At 44.6% G+C, this 17245-nt stretch overlaps 1 protein-coding gene across 10 annotated transcripts in view; it reads left to right on the top strand.

Moving 5' to 3' along the window:
• Nucleotides 1–17245, top strand: part of DLG1 (discs large MAGUK scaffold protein 1) — a 241181-nt gene that overhangs the window by 69543 nt on the left and 154393 nt on the right. For all 10 annotated transcript variants that reach the window (XM_038749481.1, XM_038749480.1, XM_038749488.1 and 7 more), the window contains one exon: nt 6105–6269. In XM_038749481.1, coding sequence (XP_038605409.1) covers nt 6105–6269 — 165 coding nt within the window. The remainder of the gene's footprint in view (nt 1–6104; nt 6270–17245) is intronic.

Here is a 17245-nt window from a genome sequence, read left to right as displayed (position 1 = left end):
CTAGTTAGGAAGGCAGACGAAGACAAGACTATATAAATTAATGATCATATATTGTGAAGAAGTGTGTATTGGAATTTCTTTGTCCTTCCCACCTGAGTTCTTGTCTTAGGAACACCTAAAAACCGGCGTTCCATCATCTGCCCTTCGTTACTTTCTGGTAAGGATCTCCTGGGCTCGGTCACTTTTCTGATGACTCTGTACTTTCTTCAGGCTTGAAATTAATGCTACTTAGATTTTATCCCTTTGGGTGAGCTTAGCTGGAAAGATCCGTCCCCCATTGATAATCCATTGCACATTATTCAGAGGTTATTATAATGATGTTGCAGTTGCTCTTGGTGATCTTAGATTCTGGCTCTTGGTTTCATTGTCTTCTTACAGCCTCTGCTCTCCAAGATCCACATGGCCCAATCATTGGTATTTCTTGAGCTTTTACTGGGTGCAGAACACTGTATAAAGCGCTTCGGAGAAAGTGTGGCCCAACGTGGCCCAGTGGAAGGACCGTAGACCTGGGAATCAGAGGACCTGTCAGCTGTGTGACTTGGGGCAAATCACTTCACTTCTCTGTGCCTCAGTTCCCCCAACTGTAAAATGGGGATCAAGACTGTGAGCCCCACGGGGGACAACCTGATTACCTTGTATCTCCCCCAGTGCTAAGAACGGTACTCGGCACATAGTAAGCACTTAACCATCATCATCATCATCAATATCGCCATTACTCCCAGCTTCCACATTTGTTGAGTAGGCATTGCCTCTATTTGTTGCTGATTTGTACTTTCCAAGTGCTTAGTACTGTGCTCTGCCAGTAAATATAATTGAATGAGTGAATTTGTCTGCTTTGTGACCTTGGGCTTCTCTGGGCCTCAGTTTCCCCATCTACAAAATGGGGATTCAGTACCCGTTCCCCCTCTTATTTAGGCTGTGAGCCACATGTGGAACCTGATTATCTTGTATCTTCCCCAGTGCTTAGTATAGTGCTTGGCACATAATAAGCACTTAACAAATGCCGCATTTACAATATGATAGAGTGGGATTTTAGAAGCAAAGATTACAGTAGGTTACAGAGAGGGGAAACGACATGGTAGAAGGGTATGCACATAAGTAGTGTGGGGCTGAATATCAAATGCTTAATAATAATAATGGCATTTATTAAGTGCTTACTATGTGCAAAGCAATGTTCTAAGCCCTGGGGAGGTTACAGGGTGATCAGGTTGTCCCACGGGGGGCTCCCAGTCTTCATCCCCATTTTCCAGATGAGGGAACTGAGGCCCAGAGAAGCTAAGCGACTTGTCCAAAGTCACACAGCTGACAGTTGGCGGAGCTGGGATTTGAACCCATGATCTCTGACTCCAAAGCCTGGGCTCTTTCCACTGAGCCACATTGCTTCTCTTAATGGGTACAGAGATTCATTCATTCATTCATTCAATCATATCTATTGAGCGCTTACTGTGAGCAGAGCACTGTACTAAGCTCTTGGGAAGTACAAGTCCCCGTCCTTCCTCTCCCCCTCCTCCCCCTCTGCATCCCCCCACCTTACCTCCTTCCCCTCCCCACAGCACCTGTATATATGTATATGTGTTTGTATGTATTCATTACTCTATTTATTTATTTTATTTGCACATATTTATTCTATTTTATTTGGTGTAGATGTTTAGTTCTGTTGTCTGTCTCCCCCTTCTAGACTGTGAGCCCGCTGTTGGGTAGGGACCGACTCTATATGTTGCCAACTTGGACTTCCCAAGCGCTCTGCACACAGTAAGCGCTCAATAAATGCGATTGAATGAATGAATAACATACAGAGATGGACCCTACCCAACAACGGGCTCTCCAGAAGGGAGGGCAAAGAAGGGAAATGCAGACTTGGTCAGAGAAGACCTCTTAGAGGAGGTGTGATTTTTTTTTTCTTTTTTCTTTTTAGGAGGATTTTAAAGGTGGGGAGAGTATGCAAGGAGTCAGTGGCTAGGTAGACTGTGAGCCCACTGTTGGGTAGGGACTGTCTCTATATGTTGCCAACTTGTACTTCCCAAGCGCTTAGTACAGTGCTCTGCACACAGTAAGCGCTCAATAAATACAATTGATTGATTGATAGGTAGATGAGATCAAGGTACAAAGAGTAGGTTGACATGAAAAGACCAAATCACAGTGGGAGCTTCTCCTCTAGACTGTAAGGTCATTGTGGACCTAGACTGTGAGCCCGCTGTTGGGTAGGGACCGTCTCTATATGTTGCCAAGTTGGACTTCCCAAGCGCTCAGTACAGTGCTCTGCACACAGTAGGCGCTCAATAAATACGATTGACTGAATGAATAAATGACAGGGGACGTGCCGACCAACTCTGTTATATAGAGAAGCAGCATGGCTCAGTGGAAAGAGCACGGGCTTGAGAGTCAGAGGTCATGGGTTCTAATCCCGGCTCCGCCACTTAGCTGTGTCACCTAACTTCTCTGGGCCTCAGTTCCCTCATCTGGAAAATGGGGACGAAGACTGTGAGCCCCACGTGGGATGACTTGATTACTTGGTATCTACCCCAGCGCTTAGGACAGTGCTTGGCACATAGTAAGGGCTTCACAAATGCCGCCGTCATCATCACTGTACTGTACTCTCCGAAGCGCCTAATACAGTGCTCTGCACACAGTACGAGCTCAGTCAATACGATTAACTGTTTGTAGTCTGGGTTATAATAGGAGAGCAATGTGGCGTAGTGGCTAGAGCCCTGGGTTCTAATCCCGGTTTCACCACCTGTCTGCTTTGTGACCTTGGGCAAATTGCTTCATTTGTCTGTGCCTCAGTTACCTCCTTTGTAAAATGGGGATTGCGACTCCGAACCCCACGTGGGACGGAGCCTGTGTCCAACCTGATTTGCTTGTCTCTACCCCATTTCTTAGTACAATGCCTGATGTAGAGTAAATGCTTAGCGAATGTCACTATTACTATTCTTACCATATTATTAATCATCATTTTTACTATCATCGTTATCAGTGAGTTAGGTAGGAGGGAGCAAGCTGATAGAGTGCTTTAAAGTTGGTGGAAAGGAGTTTCCATCTGTGGAGTTGGATGGACAACTGTCGGAGGCTTTTGAGAATTAGGGAGATACGGACCAAACAGTTTTTCAGAAAAATGACCCCGGCGGCAGATCGCAAAAAGCACCAGAGTTTGGAGAGATAGGTGGCAGGAAGGTTAGTGAGGAGGCTGATCATCATCATCATTATCAATCATATTTATTGAGCGCCTACTATGTGCAGAGCACTGTACCAAGCGCTTGGGAAGTACAAATTGGCAACATATAGAGACAGTCCCTACCCAACAGTGGGCTCACAGTCTAAAAGGGGGAGACAGAGAACAAAACCAAACATACCAACAAAATAAAATAAATAGAATAGATATGTACAAGTAAAATAAATAAATAAATAAATAGAGTAATAAATATGTACAAACATATATACATATATACAGGTGCTGTGGGGAAGGGAAGGAGGTAGGAAGGGGGGATGGAGAGGGCGGTGAGGGGGAGAGGAAGGAAGGGGCCCAGTCTGGGAAGGCCTCCTGGAGGAGGTGAGCTCCCAATAGGGCCTTGAAGGGAGGAAGAGAGCGAGCTTGGCAGATGGGCAGAGGGAGGGCATTCCAGGCCCGGGGGATGATGTGGGCCGGGGGTCGATGGTGGGACAGGCGAGAACGAGGTACGGTGAGGAGATTAGCGGCGGAGGAGCGGAGGGTGCGGGCTGGGCTGGAGAAGGAGAGAAGGGAGGTGAGGTAGGAGGGAGCCAGGGGATGGACAGCCTTGAAGCCCAGGGTGAGGAGTTCCTGCCTGATGTATTAATCAAGTTGGGATGTAAGTGCTTGGATCGGTGTGGTAGCGTGGACGGACAGGAATGGACTGATCCCATCCTGGCTGGTAGACTGTAAGCCCGCTGTTGGGTAGGGACCGTCTCTATACGTTGCCAACTGGTACTTTCCAAGCGCTTAGTACAGTGCTCTGCACACAGTAAGCGCTCAATAAATACGATTGAATGAATGAATGAATGAATGGCCAGGATTTGGTGACCTCGAATATGTGGGTTGAATGATAGAGATGCGTTGAGGATGATGCCTAGATAAGAATGGGTTTGTGAGACAAGGAGGATCGGTGTTGTCTACAGTGATGGGGAGGGCAGGTTTTGGGTGGGAAGAGGAGCTCTGTTTTGCACCTGTATATATGTATATATGTTTGTACATATTTATTACTCTATTTATTTTACTTGTACATATCTATTCTATTTATTTTATTTTGTTAGTATGTTTGGTTTTGTTCTCTGTCTCCCCCTTTTAGACTGTGAGCCCACTGTTGGGTAGGGACTGTCTCTATGTGTTGCCAATTTGTACTTCCCAAGCGCTTAGTACAGTGCTCTGCACATAGTAAGTGCTCAGTAAATACTATTGATGATGATGATGATGACATGTTAAGTTGGAGGCACATCCAGGTGGAGTTGTCCTGGTGGCTGGAGGAAATGTGAGGCTGCAGGGTTGGGCTGGTGGATTGGGGCCTCATCCTCATCCATAATAAATACTATTATTATTATTATTGTTATTATTATTATTATTATCATTATTATTATTATTATTATTATTATTATCCATGTAGAGATGCTCGTAGAAGCCGTGGGAGCAAATTAGTTCTCCAAAAGAGTGGATGTAGAGAGAGAGTAGAAAGGAACCCAGAAATGAACCTTGAGGGCCCTCCGGCCCCCTTATACAGAGGAGGAGCCTGCGAGTGACTGAGAAGGAGTGAACAGAGAGATGAGGAGAGCCGGGAGAGAACAGTGTCTGAACCCAGCGCTTAGAACAGTGCTTTGCACATAGTAAGCGCTTAAATAAACACCATCATTATTATAACCCAAGTTTAGATAATCTTTCCGGGAGAAAGGGGGGTGGTCCCACTTTTGAAGGTAGCAGAGAGGTCAGGGAAGAGTAATGATGGCATTTATTAAGCGCTTACTATGTGCAGAGCACTGTTCTAAGCGCTGGTGCCGTAGAGAGGTCTTTGGATCAGACCAAAAGGAGGTCGTCGGTGATCTTACAGAGTGCTGCTTCCATGGAGCGAAAAGGGTGGAACCCGGATTGCAGGGGCTGTAGACGACTCCTCAAGGAGTTTGGAGAGGGCCACTGAGAGGGAGGTGGAGCGGTAGCTAAAGGGTGCTGGGGGATAACAGGAGGGGTTTTTTTGGGGGTGGGAGATATATGAGCGTGTTTGATAGCAGTGGGGAATGCTTTCTAGACTAAGCTTATCGTGGCCAGGGAACTTAGTCTAATAATAATAATAATAATAATAATAATAATAATAATAATAATAATAATAATAGCATTTATTAAGCGCCTACTATGTGCAAAGCACTGTTCTAAGCGCTGCAGAGGTTTACAAGGTGATCAGGTTGTCCCACGGGGGGCTCACAGTCTCCATCCCCATTTTACAGATGAGGGAACTGAGGCCCAGAGCAGTGAAGTGACTTGCCCAAAGTCACACGGCTGACCGTCGAATGTCGTAGTCCCTCACAGATTGGAACATCGTGAGTTACACGATGGCAGTGTGGAGCGACTGCCTGGTTGCCTTTGAAAGTAAACAGGTGCTCCTGTGAAGGTAGTTCTCATTTTTGCATTGGTATTATAGTAAATGCTGAGCTTTCCCTACTCAGCCCCTGTCTCGGATAAACTGGAAATCAGGGAAAATTCGAAAATGTCCTTTGGGCGAGGGAGGAAAGGGTGCCACCCGAGTAGCAGGTAGTGATGCACCAGAGCTGACTAAATCACCAATGTTCCTGTCCGTGCGTCCCACAAAACCTAGAAACACCGCCAACGATATCCCCTTTACACAATTTCAGAAAATGATTTGTAGAATACCTTGCTTCAGTTAACTTTCCTCAATGTCAAATTTGCCATTTAAAAATAAGGAAAACATTTTATATACGAGCGCACAACAGAAGCAATAGCTTAAAACAGTAGTGTATGTGCTAAACCAGTCTGATACCGCCTGTTTGCTCATGGTGGAAAATACCTTCTTTTTACAGTTTGCAAAGTTTCTATACAATTAGTTTGCAAGAATTATTTGTTTAATGATGTTTCTTTTTTTACTTTACAGAAATACAAATACCAGGATGAAGATACACCTCCACAGGAGCATAGTACCCCCCACATTTCCAATGAGGTTACAGGTCCTGAACTGGTTCACATCTCTGAGAAGAACCTGTCAGAAATCGAAAACGTCCACGGATTTGTTTCCCACTCTCATATTTCACCGTTGAAGGTAGAGCATCATTTTTTATTTTTAAGTATTTTCACTGTTCGAAATACCTAGTAACTGCACTTAAATTGTTTCTTAAGAACTTAAGGTTGTACTGTTTCGTTTTGTAGCTTAACCGTAGGAAATTGCCTCATCTTTAGATCGCCGATCACAGCTGTTATTTTTTTTAACGTGTCCTCATCAATCGTATTTATTGAGCGCTTACTGTGTGCAGAGCACTGTACTAAGCGCTTGAAGTGTCATTTCAGTAGTTAATATTTTTCCTCTCTTGGTGGAAGCAGGTCCACTTAGGTCTTAATTCTCTGAACATCCGTCTGCGGGATTTTCACAGTGAGTCATTTTGTTTTCGATTCATGGAGTTGAACGTGTCATTCTCAAACAATAAACGACTGCTTCTCCATATCTTTTGTGACCTGTTAGGGTGAGCGACTCAATCATCCGAGTTATGATTCTTCCCGTTCCCTTTTGGCAAAGACAAGCAGGATCTTAAAATAGAGCTTGAAGCATTTCTTATATATAGAACTGCTCGTCTGCAGTTGCCTACACTTGTAAAATTGCTCGAAGATGAAGGGGAGGCTGGTTCTGGCCCCCGCCACCGTCAGGGCCCGTAAATCCCAAGCGTCTCAACCACGGACTGCCTTCCCGAGAACGACAGCTCTTGGGAGCTGTCTGAGAGGCAGAAGTGACTATGTGGTAGTGTATTCATTCATTCAGTTGTATTTATTGAGCGCTTGCTGTGTGCAGAGCACTGTACTGAGCGCTTGGGAAGGGCAAGTTGGCAACATATAGAGATGGTCCCTACCCAACCACGGGCTCACAGTCTAGAAAGGGGAGACAGGCAACAAAACATATTCACTGCCCTCTGCCCTCACCCATTCCTTCCCCCTTTTCTGCCCCTATTTCTCTGCCCCCAACTTCCCCTCTGCCCTCACCCATCCCGTCCCCCTTTTCTGCCCCTATTCTTCTAGACTATGAGCCCGCTGTTGGGTAGGGACCGTCTCTATATGTTGCCAACTTGGACTTCCCAAGCGCTTAGTCCAGTGCTCTGCACACAGTAAGCGCTCAATAAATATGATTGAATGAATGAATGAATATTATCAAAATAAAATAAATAGAATAAATATGTACAAGTTAAATAAATACATAGAATAATAAATCTGTACAAGCTTATATACATATATACAGGTGCTGTGGGGAGGAGGTGGAGGGGGAGAGGAAGGAGGGGGCTCAGTGTGGGAAGGCCTCCTGGAGGAGGTGAGCTCTCAGTAGGGATTTGAAGAGAGCTAGCTTGGCGGATAGGCGGAGGGAGGACATTCCGGGCCAGGGGGAGGACGTGGGCTGGGGGTCGATGGCGGGACAGGCGAGAACGAGGTACGGTGAGGAGATTAGCGGCGGAGGAGCGGAGGGTGCGGGCTGGGCTGGAGAAGGAGAGAAGGGAGGTGAGGGAGGAGGGGGCCAGGGGATGGACAGCCTGGAAGCCCAGGGTGAGGAGTTTCTGCCTGATGCGCAGATTGATTGGTAGCCACCGGAGGTTTTTGAGGAGGGGAGTAACATGCCCAGAGCGCTTCTGCACAAAGGCAATCCGGGCAGTGTAGAGAAGCAGCATGGTGTAATGGATAGATCACAAGCCTGAGAGACAGAAGGTCATGGGTTCTAATCCCAGCTCTGCCACTTGTCTGCTGTGTGACCTTGGGCAAGTCACTTCACTGCTCTGGGCCTCAGTTCCCTCATCTGTAAAATGGGGATTGAGACTGTGAGCCCCAAGTGGGACAGGGACTGTGTTCAGCCCAATCCGCTTGCATTCATTCATTCATTCAATCGTATTTATTGAGCGCTTACTGTGTGCAGAGCACTGGACTAAGCTCTTGGGAAGTCCAAGTTGGCAACATCTAGAGACGGTCCCTACCCAACAACGGGCTCACCGTCCGGAAGGGGGAGACGGGCGACAAAACAAAACATGTGGACAGGTGGCAAGTCATCAGAATAAATAGAAGTAAAGCTAGATGCACTAGAGAAGCAGCATGGCTCAGTGGAAAGAGCATGGGCTTTGGAGTTAGAGGTCATGTGTTCGAATTCCGACTCCGCCACATGTCTGCTGTGTGATCTTGGGCAAGTCACTTAACTTCTCTGGGCCTCAGTTACCTCATCTGTAAAATGGGGATTAAGACTGTGAGCCCCACGTGGGACAACCTGATCACCCTGTATCCTGCCCAGCGCTTAGAACAGTGCTTTGCACATAGTAAGCGCTTAACAAATGCCAATTATTATTATTATCATTGACAAAATAAATAGAATAGTAAATATGTACAAGGAAAATAAATAGAATAGTAAATATGTACAAGGAAAATAAATAGAGTAATAAATCTGTACAAACATATATACAGGTGCTGTGGGGAGGGGAAGGAGGTAGGGCCGGGGGGATGGGGAGGAGGAGAGGAAAAAGGGGCCTCAGTCTGGGCCCTAGCTCTTAGTACAGTGCCTGGAATGTAGTAAGCACTTAACCAATATCATAATCATCATCGTCATTGTTCTAAATCCACCTGTAGAGAAAGAAAAGAGCCCTTATCATAACCCGAGCCCTCTGAAGGTGTGAGACTAGGCCAGATGATCACGTCCACTTTAGTGCTCACTTCTTTATCGGGATGGACGGTAATTTGGGCTGTCGGGCCACTTGACTGTGTCCGTTATGTTGTTATATTGTACTCTCCCGAATGCTTATTACAGTGCTCTGCACACAGTAAGCACTCAGTAAATACAGTTGAGGGGTTTTAAAGGCCATTTTGCCCTGGCCAGCGTAGAAGTAGCTATTCACCTTCCTGCCTCTGAGCCAGGAGCTCTATTTCACGCTGGCCACAATGATATTTTTCCCCACCCGATCTGCCTGGATTATAAATTTATCAGCCAGGGTTTGGCTCTGTCAAAAAAAAAAAAAACCCAAAAAACTTGAGCAGAAGTGGAGCCGATAAAGAATTCTGGGATTTGTTTCGCCTGATCTTATGTGGAAATGCTTGCTGCCGTCTCTCTTCCTGGGCAATCCCTAGGGGAAAATACCAGAAATGGCCATTGGATATTTTCCCATTGTTTCAGAGAACTCAGATTGACAGATGTATTATTCAGAATTATACCTCTGGAGAAAAAGGAGAAATAGAGATAGAAGGAGCATGACCTAGTGGATAGAGCCCGGGCCTGGGAATCAGAAGGACCCGAGTTCTAGTCCTGACTCCACCTGTTGTCTTCTGTGTAACTTTGGGCCAGTCACTTCACTTCTCTGTGCATTTTACCTCATCTGTAAAGTGGGGATTAAGACTGTGAGCCCCATGTGGATCATGCACGGTGTCTAACCAGATACTTGTTTTGTTCATTCATTCAATCGCATTTACTGAGCGCTTACTGTGGGCAGGACACTGTACTAAGCGCTTGGGAAGTACAAGTTGGCAACGTATGGAGACGGTCCCTACCCGTCTCCCCCTTCTAGACTGTGAGCCCGTTGATGAGTAGGGACTGTCTTTATATGTTGCCGATTTGTACTTCCCAAGCGCTTAGTCCAGTGCTCTGCACACAGTAAGTGCTCAATAAATACAATTCAATGAATTAATTAGTTTATATCGCCCCCAGCACTTAGTACAGTGCCTGGCACATTGTAAAGTAGCTAGCAAATACCATAAAATAAAAGGGAGAGATCCAGGTGGTTAGAAACAAGTGGCTTTCCTTTTCGCGCTTAGTACAGTGCCTGGCACATTGTAAGTAGCTAGCAAATACCATAGAAAGAAAAAGGGAGCGATCCAGGTGGTTAGAAACGAGTGGCTTTCCTTTTCGCGCTCAATACAGTGCCTGGCACATTGTAAGTGGCTAGCAAATACCATAAAAAGAAAAAGGGAGCAATCCAGGTGGTTAGAAACAAGTGGCTTTCCTTTTCGCGCTCAGTACAGTGCCTGGCACATTGTAAGTAGCTAGCAAATGCCATAAAAAGAAAAAGGGAGCGATCCAGGTGGTTAGAAACGAGTGGCTTTCCTTTTTGCGCTTAGTACAGTGCCTGGCACATTGTAAGTAGCTAGCAAATGCCATAAAAAAAAAAAGGGAGAGATCCAGGTGGTTAGAAACGAGTGGCTTTCCTTTTCGCGCTTAGTACAGTGCCTGGCACATTGTAAGTAACTAGCAAATGCCATAAAAAAAAAGGGAGAGATCCGGGTGGTTAGAAACGAGTGGCTTTCCTTTTCGCGCTCAGTACAGTGCCTGTCACATTGTAAGTAGCTAGCAAATACCATAAAAAAAAGGGGGAGATCTGGGTGGTTAGAAATGAGTGGCTTTCCTTTTTGCGCTTAGTACAGTGCCTGGCACATTGTAAGTAGCTAGCAAATACCGTAAAAAAAAGGGGAGATCCGGGTGGTTAGAAATGAGTCGCTTTCCTTTTTGCGCTTAGTACAGTGCCTGGCACATTGTAAGTAGCTAGCAAATACCATAAAAAAGAGGGGGAGATCCGGGTGGTTAGAAACGAGTGGCTTTCCTTTTTGCGCTCAGTTCAGTGCCTGGCACATTGTAAGTAGCTAGCAAATACCATAAAAAGAAAAAGGGAGAGATCCAGGTGGTTAGAAACGAGTGGCTTTCCTTTTCACGTTTAGTACAGTGCCTGGCACATTGTAAGTGGCTAGCAAATACCATAAAAAGAAAAAGGGAGCGATCCAGGTGGTTAGAAACGAGTGGCTTTCCTTTTCACGCTTAGTACAGTGCCTGGCACATTGTAAGTAGCTAGCAAATGCCATAAAAAGAAAAAGGGAGCGATCCAGGTGGTTAGAAACGAGTGGCTTTCCTTTTCGCGCTTAGTACAGTGCCTGGCACATTGTAAGTAGCTAGCAAATACCATAAAAAAAAAAAAGGGGAGATCCGGGTGGTTAGAAACAAGTGGCTTTCCTTTTCGCACTTAGTACAGTGCCTGGCACATTGTAAGTAGCTAGCAAATGCCATAAAAAGAAAAAGGGAGAGATCCGGGTGATCAGAAACGAGTGGCTTTCCTTTTCGCGCTTAGTACAGTGCCTGGCACATTGTAAGTAGCTAGCAAATGCCATCAAAAGAAAAAGGGAGCGATCCAGGTGGTTAGAAACGAGTGGCTTTCCTTTTGAGAAGCACAGGCCTGCCTTCCAGAGCCACATTTGTTTGCTATAAAGTTTCGGTTTTGTGATCAAGTAATACCACTTGTATACAGCAGGGGGCGGTATGGTATTTTCATTCATTCATTCATTCAGTCAGTCAATCGTATTTATTGAGCGCTTACTGTGTGCCGAGCACTGTACTAAGCGCTTGGGAAGTACAAGTTGGCAGTGTATGGAGACGGTCCCTACCCAACCATCTCCCCCTTCTAGACTGTGAGCCTGTTGATGGGTAGGGACCATCTCTATATGTTGCCGATTTGTACTTCCCAAGCGCTTAGTACAGTGCTGTGCACACAGTAAGCTCTCAACTTCTAGACCGTGAGCCCGTTGTTGGGTAGGAATCGTCTCTATATGTTGCCAGACTTGTACTTCCTAAGCGCTTAGTACAGTGCTCTGCACACAGTAAGCACTCAATAAATACGATCGATTGAATGAATTAATTAGCTTATATCTCCCCCAGCGCTTAGTACAGTGCCTGGCACATTGTAAGTAGCTAGCAAATACCATAAAAAAAAGGGAGAGATCCAGGTGGTTAGAAACGAGTGGCTTTCCTTTTCGCGCTTAGTACAGTGCCCGGCACATTGTAAGTAGTTAGCAAATACAATAAAAAAAAGGGAGAGATCCAGGTGGTTAGAAACGAGTGGCTTTCCTTTTTGCGTTTAGTACAGTGCCTGGCACATTGTAAGTAGCTAGCAAATACCATAAAAAAAAGGGAGAGATCCAGGTGGTTAGAAACGAGTGGCTTTCCTTTTTGCATTTAGTACAGTGCCTGGCACATTGTAAGTAGCTAGCAAATACCATTAAAAAAAGGGAGAGATCCAGGTGGTTAGAAACGAGTGGCTTTCCTTTTTGCGCTTAGTACAGTGCCTGGCACATTGTAAGTAGCTAGCAAATACCATAAGAAAAAAAGGGAGAGATCCGGGTGGTTAGAAACGAGTGGCTTTCCTTTTCGCGCTTAGTACAGTTCCTGGCACATTGTAAGTAGCTAGCAAATACCATAAAAAAAAGGGAGAGATCCAGGTGGTTAGAAACGAGTGGCTTTCCTTTTTGCGCTTAGTACAGTGCCTGGCACATTGTAAGTAGCTAGCAAATACCATAAGAAAAAAGGGAGCGATCCAGGTGGTTAGAAACGAGTGGCTTTCCTTTTTGCGCTTAGTACAGTGCCTGGCACATTGTAAGTAACTAGCAAATACCATAAGAAAAAAAGGGAGAGATCTGGGTGGTTAGAAACGAGTGGCTTTCCTTTTCAGAACCAAGGGGCAGATTTGTTTACTGTAAAGTTTAGGCTTTGTGAGCAAGTAGTACTACTTGTGTAAGGCAGCAGGTGGTATGGTATTTTCATTCATTCATTCAATCGTATTTATTGAGCACTTACTGTGTGCAGAGCACTGTACTAAACATTTGGGAAGCACAAGTTGGCAACATATAGAGACGGTCCCTAACCAACAGCGGGCTCACAGTCTAGTTGTATGTTCCAATTGCCCTATTAGGTGTTTATGCGTAGTTATATTTTGTCCTTGGACTCCAGAACAGTGATAATAATAATAACGATGGCATTTATTAAGCGCTTACATGTGCAAAGCACTGTTCTAAGCGCTGGGGAGGTTACAAGGTGATCAGGTTGTCCCACGCGCGGGGGCTCACAGTCTTAATCCCCATTTTCCAGATGAGGGAACTGAGGCCCAGAGAAGTTAAGTGACGTGCCCAGAATCACACAGCTGACAGTTGGCGGAGCCGGGATTCGAACCCATGAACTCTGACTCCAAAGCCCATGCTCTTAGAACAAGGAATATCCAGATAAATATTTAGCATTATCAATGGCCCCGAGGCAGGGTGTCGATGGAAAGCAGCGGCTGTGGGTTTGAAGAAGTGCATTCATTCATTCATTCAATCGTATTTATTGAGCGCTTACTGTGTGCAGAGCACTGTACTAAGCGCTTGGGAAGTACAACTTGGCAACATATAGAGACGGTCCCTACCCAACAGTGGGCTCACAGTCTAGAAGGCTGTCCCACCCGGGCTAGCAGTCTTAATCCCCATTTTCCAGATGAGGTAACTGAGGCACAGAGAAGTGAAGTGACTTGCCCACAGGCACACAGCTGACAATTGGCGGAGTCGGGATTTGAACCCATGACCTTTGGCTCCAAAGCCCACGCTCTTTCCACTGAGCCATTCGCTGCAGATCTAGGACACGTACGCCCTCATCTCTTTTTAAAAGTTTCTTCCCCTTTGCTCTCACTCTCCCCTCTCTCTGTTCTCGCTCACTCTCTTCTCTCTTGCCCGGGGCTTGTTTTCGGACTACTGTATGTACTATTTTAATTTTCGTATGTTCCCATTTCCTTTGGCCCTGATTAGTAATAATAATTGTATTAAATGCTTACTGTGTTCCAAGCACTGTTCTAAGCACTGAGGTAGATACAAGGTTATCAGGTTGTCGCACATTATGTCAGAAAAGCTTCTATTCATTCATTCATTCAGTCGTATTCAGTCAATCAATCAATCAATCGTATTTATTGAGCGCTTACTGTGTGCAGAGCACTGTGCTAAGCGCTTGGGAAGTACAAGTTGGCAACATAAAGAGACGGTCCCTACCCAACAGGGGGCTCACAGTCTAGAAGGGGGAGACAGACAACAAAACCAAACATATTAACAAAATAAAATAAATAGGATATGTGCAAGTAAAATAAATAAATAAATAGAGTAATAAATATATACAAATATATACATATATACAGGTGCTGTGGGGAAGAACGAAGAGGGGGCTTACTGTGTGCAGAGCACTGTACTGAGCGCTTGGGAAGTACTAGTTGGCAACATCTAGAGACGGTCCCTACCCAACAGTGGGCTCACAGTCTAGAAGGGGGAGACAGACAGCAAAACATAACATATTAACCAAATAAAATAAATGGAATAGTAAATATGTACAAGTAAAAAAAAAATAGAGTAATAAATCTGTACGAACATATATACAGATGCTGCGGGGAGGGGAAGGAGGTAGGGAGGGGGAGAGGAAAAAGGGGGCTCAGCCTGGGCTAGACTGTAAGCCCATTTTTGGGTAGGGAACGTCTCTATATGTTGCCAACTAGTACTTCCCAAGCGCTTAGTACAGTGCTCTGCACACAGTAAGCGTTCAAAAAATACGATTGAATGAAAAGCTGCATAGCCAAGGGGTGTTCTATTGCAAAAATACTCTTAGAACAGTGCTTGGCACATAGTAAGCACTTAACAAATACCATTATTATTATTATCATTATTATTATTACTCTTGCCAAGAGGTGTATGCCACCTTGGTGCATTTCAGCATAGCCCTGGGCGTGGCTCAGTGGAAAGAGCCCAGGCTTTGGAGTCAGAGGTTATGGGTTCAAATCCCGGCTCCGCCACACGTCTGCTGTGTGACCTTGGGCAAGTCCCTTCTCTGAGCCTCAGTTACCTCATCTGTAAAATGGGGATTAAGATTGTGAGCCCCACATGGGGCAACCTGATCACCTTGTAGCTTAGAACAGTGCTTTGCACATAGTAAGTGCTTAACAAATACCATTATCATTATTATTATTATTATTATTCAGTTATTACCAGGATTGAGATGGCAGTTGGATGGAACCATTTTCCAGAACTTGGGTGTGGAATAAAGGTTTCAAATTCCTTATAAGATTTTGATTGGGGTGTGTCTGCAATACGGGAAAATGGTGCATGGCCATTTTTTAAGCCAGTTTTTCTACATTTAAACAAAAGGTTTGAAAGAAGGCTTAGTGTTGTCAGTATAAAAAGGCCAACTGGAAGATAATATATTGAACAGGCTAAAAGAAACACTGTGCATTGGGTGTTGGAAAAGAAGTAAGTTGGAAATTGCAGTATTAGAACATCCTTCGAAGTTTCAGAGTTGGCGCAAAGAAATATTAGCCTTTTCCGAATCTTAAAGCATTTTGGGAATTCTTTAGACCAGGATTTATTATGGGGGATTGCAAGCTCTTGCGTCGGTATTGTCTTAAAACTGAGGTGCTTAAATTGGAAGAACCGTCTTTTAAAAATACATTTGTAATTACGGCTTAAATATTTGAGTCAAACTATTCTCTTTTGTAGAATGTAGGGAATGTAGGCACCCCACTCGGCAAGGAAAGTGCATGGATGGGCTAAAATCAGTTGTGATATCTCAGTTTGGCCGCTTTAACAGCACTTGCAGAGGTAAATTCTTCACTTCAAACAAAATTTCTTTATGAGAAAATGCTTTCAACTAATAGTCTGGACCACTAGAGGGTGACCGTACAAAGGGGAATTGGAGTTTTGAGTGTATTTCTGCAAAATGAGGTATTTTCCCATTTCAGTTTTAAGTAAATATATATTTTAATAAAGGGAATTCTGTGATTTTGATTATCCATGAAGACCTTGAATGAGCCCCCTCCTTCCTCTCCCCCTCCTCCTCCTCTCCATCCCCTGCGCCTTACCTCCTTCCCTTCCCCACAGCACCTGTATATATGTATATATGTTTGTACGGATTTATTACTCTATTTTACTTGTACGTAGTTATTCTACTTATTTTGTTAATATGTTTTGTTTTGTTGTCTGTCTCCCGCTCCTAGACTGTGAGACCACTGTTGGGTAGGGATCGTCCCTATATGTTGCCAACTTGTACTTCCCAAGCGCTTAGTCCAGTGCTGTGCATACAGTAAGCGCTCAATAAATACGATTGAATGAATGAATGAACAAAGGAGCAAGGGACTCACAGCTTAGCCGTGCCACACCTAGCCCCGAGCAACTGTCCGTGAGCATATTATTCATCCTTAATTTTCCATCCTTTTTAACATTTTCTTTCTCTTACAAGTTGCTTTTTCCACTTTTTCAAGTCTGTAAACACGATAGAATTTTTACTTGGTAAAATAGATTCACCTGGAGGCTGTGGTTGATTGTCTACCATATTGGCTAAAATTTGGTGCCAAACAAAGATAGTACGTGTGTACCGCTCTATGTTTCCTGCCACTCCCACATTGTGGTACGGAGTGGGAGTTGAAGATGCTGATCCATCAGTGGTATTTATACAACACATTTAATATAAATACAATTGAATGAATGAATGAATAAAATAGAGTAATAAGAATTATAGCTATACTTCTAGACTGTGAGCCCGCTGTTGGGTAGGGACCGTCCCTAGATGTTGCCAACTTGTACTTCCCAAGCGCTTAGTCCAGTGCTGTGCACACAGTAAGCGCTCAATAAATACGATTGAATGAATGAGTGAACTTCGCAAAGGAGCAAGGGACTCACAGCTTAGCCGTGCCACGCCTAGCCCCGAGCAACTGTCTGTGAGCATATTATTCATACTTAATTTTCCATCCTTTTTAACATTTTCTTTCTCTTACAAGTTGCTTTTTCCACTTTTTAAAGTCTATAAACATGGTAGAATTTTTACCTGGTCAAATAGATTCACCTGGAGGCTGTGGTTAATTGTCTACCATATTGGCTAAAATTTGGTGCCAAACAAAGATAGTACGTGTGTACCGTTCTATGTTTCCTGCCACTCCCACATTGTGGTACGGAGTGGGAGTTGAAGATGCTGATCCATCAGTGGTATTTATACAGCGCATTTAATAGAAATACGATTGAATGAATGAATGAATAAAATAGAGTAATAAGAATTATAGCTATACTTCTAGACTGTGAGCCTGCTGTTGGGTAGGGACCGTCCCTAGATGTTGCCCACTTGTACTTCCCAAGCACTTAGTCCAGTGCTGTGCACACAGTAAGTGCTCAATAAATACGATTGAATGAATGAAGGAATGAATGAACAAAGGAGCAAGGGACTCACAGCTTAGCCGTGCCACGCCTAGCCCCGAGCAA

The sequence above is a fragment of the Tachyglossus aculeatus genome, chromosome 7 (genome assembly GCF_015852505.1).
Source record: "Tachyglossus aculeatus isolate mTacAcu1 chromosome 7, mTacAcu1.pri, whole genome shotgun sequence".
In the NCBI taxonomy this organism is placed as follows: Eukaryota; Metazoa; Chordata; class Mammalia; order Monotremata; family Tachyglossidae; genus Tachyglossus; species Tachyglossus aculeatus.
The sequence above is the reverse complement of the archived record's forward strand: the minus strand, read 5'-3'. Positions and strand labels throughout refer to the sequence as shown.